Here is a 6,437-nt window from a genome sequence, read left to right as displayed (position 1 = left end):
AATTTGTGTACTCAAGAATTAATAATTAGGGTTACTGAGGATTTCAGTGGTGACTCCCGTGCAAATGGAGAAGAATCCGACGATTCATTATAATAAATAATAAAATATTATTATAATTATTAATCAATTATTTCATTTCATTATAATTTATTAGATAAGTACTAAAATTTATCAACTTGAACAAACTTCGTAACATAGTCTGTTGGCTCGATAAATATCGGAACTAAAGAGCGCGTCGCTTCACTAAAATTAAAAAATAAAAGAGTCCAGAAAGTATTCAATTTTTGTATCTATGATCGTCATGATCGTATGTCAATAATTACTGAACTTCAGAGACATACATACATATGTCAAATTTAAATAAATAAATGGTTGAACGGAGTATAACTGTATAATAAGACAATGTCTAACTACAGCCTGCTCTGCACATCCATGCCTACACGTCCATCGTATCGTAGGATTTTCCCGTTATTATTTTAGTTGTACCAACACGATGTATACATAATTTGGAAAAAAAATCATCACAGTATTGACGTGCTCTATTATAATAATCTTTGTCAAATGCAGTCTTACATATTGATATCGTTATACCAGCATCGCAGATTGGCATCTCGATTACGGCAGTGTGATATTTTTTTTCATACTTTTATTTATTTTCAGGTCACAAAAGCCCCATACACACATACCTTACAGACTATCATACATAATATTATGAAAACTATATACTTATTTACACGTATGGACAGCGACGTGTGATGCAACGGGGGTGTCCGATAGCCGTCCTCGGAAACATCGGAACATGACACCCTTCGGCCAAAAGTCCTCTTCATGAAGGTCGATAAATGTTGAGTTGGTACTCTCACCACAAATGAATTAAAATTCACATTGTGGCGGGACTCCAACTCCTTGACTCTTTTGTGTCATGTTACGTCACACAGGTCATTAATATAAACCAGAAATAATATTGACCCAAGCACGCTACCTTGAGGCACGCCACATGCATTTATGCGACATAATGGCTTAATCGAAACTGTACGTGTATTTTGTTTTTGCGTTATTATCGCATACTACTTTAAAATCACAATTAATTTTAACCCAAATCGCTATTACCGCGATTAAATTATTGAGTGACTTATTAAAACCATTGGAGCATTTGGGCAGGGCATTCGAGTCGTGTTCAATGTGCGATCGGAAACGGACGCGCTGCACTACTTTGCGAGAATTATTTTAATTCGCGATTTTGCGCGGCTTAGGCTGCTGCATGTACGTAAGTGACAATGGGTTCCCAACAACTCATTGTCAATGAGTTTCTGGCATTCGTGCAGAATGCCATCGACACAATGGATGAAGTCAGCATCGAGCAGATCTGCAAATCTAATTTCAACGAAGATGAGATTTGCAGTGGCAAGATGCTGCTGTTCCAGAGCTGCGGCAAAGCGCAGCAGATGCCATCTCGTCGGAGGGATGGAGGCTTGAAGAGTGTCCAGGATGTTACTGCATTCTTGAAGAATACCGATCCGGACGACGTGCCGTGGAGCTGCACAAGTTGCCTCCGGTCACCTTTGACCACGTCGACGTCACCAGGCTGTTAAAGGACATCACGTCCTTGAAGTCGAGTTTGGCTGAAGTTCAGTCAAAATTGGAGGCGTCGGATAAATCCATAAGTGGGCTACGTGCCGAAGTTGCGTTGTTACGCAACCCCGCTTCGGTATGTAGGTCACCGACAGTCTCCTACGTCAACACGCGTCGCGGAGCGCGAAAAGCATCCGTCGGCAGTATTGAGTCGGCTCGTATGTCGCCGGTCATTGCTGTTGTCAATGCACCGTGCCCCCCTGCCCGCCCCTCCGCCTCGGAGGTTACGTCACCCGTATGCACGCCATCCCCCGGGCGTGCATACGCCGCTGTTGCCGCGACTATTAGCAGCGGAACCGCGACTTCAAAACCCGAGTTGCGGAAAACTGCAAAGGGCGGTAGTAAACCCCGAATGCCTGTCTCTGGAATCGCAGGTGCCAAATCTCAGAGGCAGACCGACAGGTGCGACGAGGACGGCTTCACAAAGGTGGAGAAGAGAAGAAAGAAACCCACCAGCCGAAATCTATGTGGCACAGCTCCAACGGGACAGAACTTCTTGCTTCGTGCGGCCATACCGACGACGCAGTTGTACCTGTCTCGACTGCATTATTCCACGAAGTCTGAGGATATAGTGGAGTATATCCGGTTGAAAGCCCAATTCACCCTGAGGGTCGAACGTTTGGAGTCTCGCCACAACGTTAACTTTAATTCGTTTGTGGTGAGGGTCCCAACGGTCCATCTGTCGACCTTCATGCAGGTGGAGTTTTGGCCGAAGGGTGTCATGTTCCGGCGGTTTAGAGGAACGATACATGACACTTGTTTGCGTCGCACGTCGCCGAATAGTAATTCGTGTAAATAGTTAATAAGTTTATATTATTTTATATGTATGTTAGTTTGTAAGGTATGTATCGATAATAATAATATGTATGTTAGTCTGTAAGGTATTTGTTATATGGGCCTTAGTTGCCTGAAATAAATGAATAAATAAAATAAATAAAATAAATTTGGTATTTATAAAAAAATATTATATGATGTGTGTGTGTTCTGTGCATAATATTTGGCGGGAGATAGTGAAACTATACTTATTTTGTTACTGTCAATTTCTATACAACTTGTGTTTCCACAATTGAACGAGCTATGAATTATTACCTGCTTAAGACCTCTGGTTTGTACCACTTTAGTAGCAGTAGAGCTCTTTGAGAAAGAGTTCATCCAGGGAAGCACTGCCACCTTGCCTATTTCTGCTGCCGAACAGTAATGTTTGTATTACAATGTTTATGTTTGAAGGGTAAGGGTGCTGGCGAAATGTCAGGCACATGGGACTTGTCAACTTACGTGTCAGTAACAGTCAAAGTGGCAGTGCCCCTCAAATATTTGCGATTTAAAGCTCTGAATGGCATTGCAATTGCTATGGACAGGCGTGTCGCTTAATACCAGGCGCACTCGTTCTTTCTGACACTTTATATCACAAAAAACCACTTGACTGCTATTGCATTAATTAAAGCAAACCTGTTAAAAACTAATAAAATTGAACTTTAAAACCTTTATTCCTCTTTTTTTTTTCCTTTCTTTTTTTTTCTCTCTTTCGTTTTTGTTTGTTTGTTGTCAAGTTTTGCAACGCCTGTTAATTGTTCTGTACTCAGCTCTCTGGTTAACTGGTAGAGAATGCCTAATGGCATTAAGTTCGCCATTTGTACTTTTTTGTATGCAATAAAGTTTAAATAAATAAAAAAAATAAATTGTTTCTCACATTCAAGAAAAATAAAGTATTCATATGAAATATTTTCACTAAATTCGTGTTCCACGAAGCAAACTTTGAGATTGAACGGTTTTTAATCAGGACTCGGCATCTAAAGCAGAGGCATCTTTTGAGAAAACTAATCTCCTTTCAAGCTGCGTTGCAAAGTAAGTGTCACTTCAATATGGCTAAAGATTTCAAAGTAAATAAAAACGTTTAATACAGCCAACTCAATGCAAGAAAATAGAGTGCTTGCACGAACTCAACCGTATTTATGAACCGTATTACGAGTCACTTTAATGCTTCTTTCTCTGTATATCGAAAAACCTGAAACATTTCAAAAATCATTTTCGTTACTGTTTCTTTTTTAGCGGGCGAGCCAACAGATTGTCCCTATCTACCGATCCGAGAGATAGGGAGTTCCGGAGAGACTAGGGTTCGACAGGCGTCCGGGCCAAGCCCTCCGCCAGTAATACGCCTTCACGGGCGTCTCTGGTGGACACGCACCTGGTTATGGACTCGTTGCGGTTTGTGGTGAGCTGTATTTGTTATACATATATATATATATATATATATTTTATAACATCAAGTGACGGGACGAACAAGTCGTGCACCTGATCATAAGCAACACGCCTGTCCATAACAGTTACAGTGCCACTCAGAGTTTTATATCGCAAAGATCTGTGGCTACTGCGCCCGTCACCCTGAGACAGAATATGACAAGTCCCATGTGCCTGTAATTTCACCAGCACCCTTACCCTTTCAAACCGAAACACAGTAATGCTCACATTACTGCTTGGCAACAGAAATAGGCAAGGTGGCAGTACTACCCTGGACGAAATCTTTCACAAGGAGCTCTACAGCTACTAAAATTTTTATAGTAACGATATGAAGGAAAGATTTTGGCATTTAAAAAAATATTTAATGTTTTCAGTAGGTTCCGGGGGCCTACCACAACTTCTTTAAACAATATTACTTTAACCTTACATTGACTTTTCGTACCATGACATGCTTAAAGCAAGCTTATAATGTTAGAGCTATGGTGTTTTGTTGGCAGCTTTGTGACTATTCAATCACTCACTTCGTACTATGACACGACTGTAACATTAAAGTAATATTATCGTTACGTCAAATTTAGTGGAAACAATATTATTTTCGAATTTATTGTTTATATTGTTTATTTAAATATTGATTAGTAATGATTAATAGTTAAGTTGAAGTTATTTAGGAAATGAAACTATTTTTCCGGATTTAAATCGCGTATATTTGTTTTTTCACGGTTGACTGTGTGACAGTCAACCGTGACCATGGGACCTGTAAAGGGCCCGAAATGTCGGTTTGTTTGAAAAAACAAATATACGCGATTTAAATCCGGAAAAATAGTTTCATTTCCTATGTGTAACAATCGCGAAAACCTAAGAACTCGATATTGAAGTTATTTATTTACATATATCTCTTTAATATTTCGTTTATTTTTTTATTTAATAGTACGTAGAAAATAATTTCTTGTTAAATAAAAATACGCAATGTTTATTTCGTAAAATTATGACAGCGACTTCTATTTCAACAAAGAAAGAGATGGCATATACAGTTCATATAGCGTTATTTCTTTCCTATTTTTAGTAAGGAATAGACAATATTGGGAAACCATTCGTTCTGTCACTTTAGCAAGAATACATTACTTGGTGATTAGGTTTCTCATGGTACAAATATTATAATAAGCTTACATTCAAATAAGATTTTTTTTTTTGTTATATTATGGTAATGATCACGCCCCATCCAGGGGCTTGTACTTTTAAATTTCTTTTTAAATTTCACTCAGATTATATTACATAAGAGCAAAATAATTGTTAAAATCAAAGTTTTTGAGGGGTAATATAAACTCCTTCATTGTTACTTAATTAATTTTGTTAAACTTTCGTAAATGATTTTAGGAAAGTTAAAAACATCGACTATGTCAATAATACTACCGTCCGCTAACTAAAACGCGACTAAGTGACAAAATATTTTATGAGATATCATAAAAAACCATAACCCAGTTTTACAATATAGAAACTGTTTAACCCGGCGCCAATGACGGTGGGTCAAATTGACCCGAGGCGATTTACAACGGGCATATTTTTGTTTTACTACGGTAGCACGATTTCAACGTTTGAGTAGCTAAAGATACAACCCTCCTCTACCCGACTCGCTGATGTTGTAAGTGTGACGCCGTCTGCGCAGCCAAGTACTACGTGCGTTAAGTCAAAACAGATCAATATGACCCAACGTTCACAGGCGTGGTATTTTTGTGATTGACATTCATTGGTTTATTTAGTGTTTGTAGTTAATTAATTTTATTCCTGATATTTGTTGCGAGCTGACAGACATCAGTTTGATCATGTGGCACCTCTACATAAACTTTCTAAAGCATTTGTTGGACAAACATTTTTGTATTCTCCGGGTGAAAACTGCACTATTGATGAGATGCTGGTGGTATTGTACATATATATCCGGATCATATGATACGGTAATGCAATGGTTGCAGCAGTTCCATGTCTCTGATTGAGGAAGTAGATGACTGATATCTAATAATAACTTTGAGTGACCTCTCTTTTAGTATATTAGAGTATTATTGCTTCCTATTGTTGTTCAGAATACTTTACTAAAAATAAAAGAAATATCAAAGTTATATTTAAAGTTGATTTAGCACATGTTATTGAGAACGCTAATTAAATGTTTATTTATGCAATATATTGGTATTGTTTTTATTTTACTGTATGTTCCAAATACTCTCATTTAAAACGTATTTATCAAAATTTCGACAACTACTTTAATTAAAGAAAAAAATTATCGAAAAAATTCGGGTCACGATGACCCGTTGTTATTATCGGCGTAATTATTTTCACGTCATTGGTGCCGGGTAAATGATATTTCAGCTATGCATCTTTAGGGAATGAATGAATAGAATAGAAGAATAGAATCATTTTTTTTCATATTGTCAATTTCATAATATTACCATTCGAAATATAATGTCAAGGGATAACATGATCGTCATTAATGTAAACAGTAATAATAGATGTAGATTTTAAGACTTTCGTGGTTATTCACTAAATGATTATCATTAGTATCAGGTTTCTTACCACGG

General features: G+C 37.8%; 1 protein-coding gene across 1 annotated transcript; it reads left to right on the top strand.

Annotated features, from left to right (window-relative positions):
* Positions 1-1,277: 1,277 nt before the first annotated feature.
* LOC113229612 lies at positions 1,278-2,249 on the top strand (the record flags this gene model as incomplete). The annotated part of the gene is made up of 2 exons (XM_026463275.1): positions 1,278-1,349; positions 1,403-2,249. Coding segments are annotated over exons 1-2 (919 nt in total), but the record flags the coding sequence as incomplete, so codon positions are not given.
* Positions 2,250-6,437: the final 4,188 nt, after the last annotated feature.

The sequence above is a fragment of the Hyposmocoma kahamanoa genome, unplaced genomic scaffold (genome assembly GCF_003589595.1).
Source record: "Hyposmocoma kahamanoa isolate Upper Pololo Valley unplaced genomic scaffold, ASM358959v1 100177, whole genome shotgun sequence".
Lineage (NCBI taxonomy): Eukaryota > Metazoa > Arthropoda > Insecta > Lepidoptera > Cosmopterigidae > Hyposmocoma > Hyposmocoma kahamanoa.
Note: the sequence above shows the minus strand (reverse complement) of the source record. Positions and strands in the feature narration are given on the sequence as shown.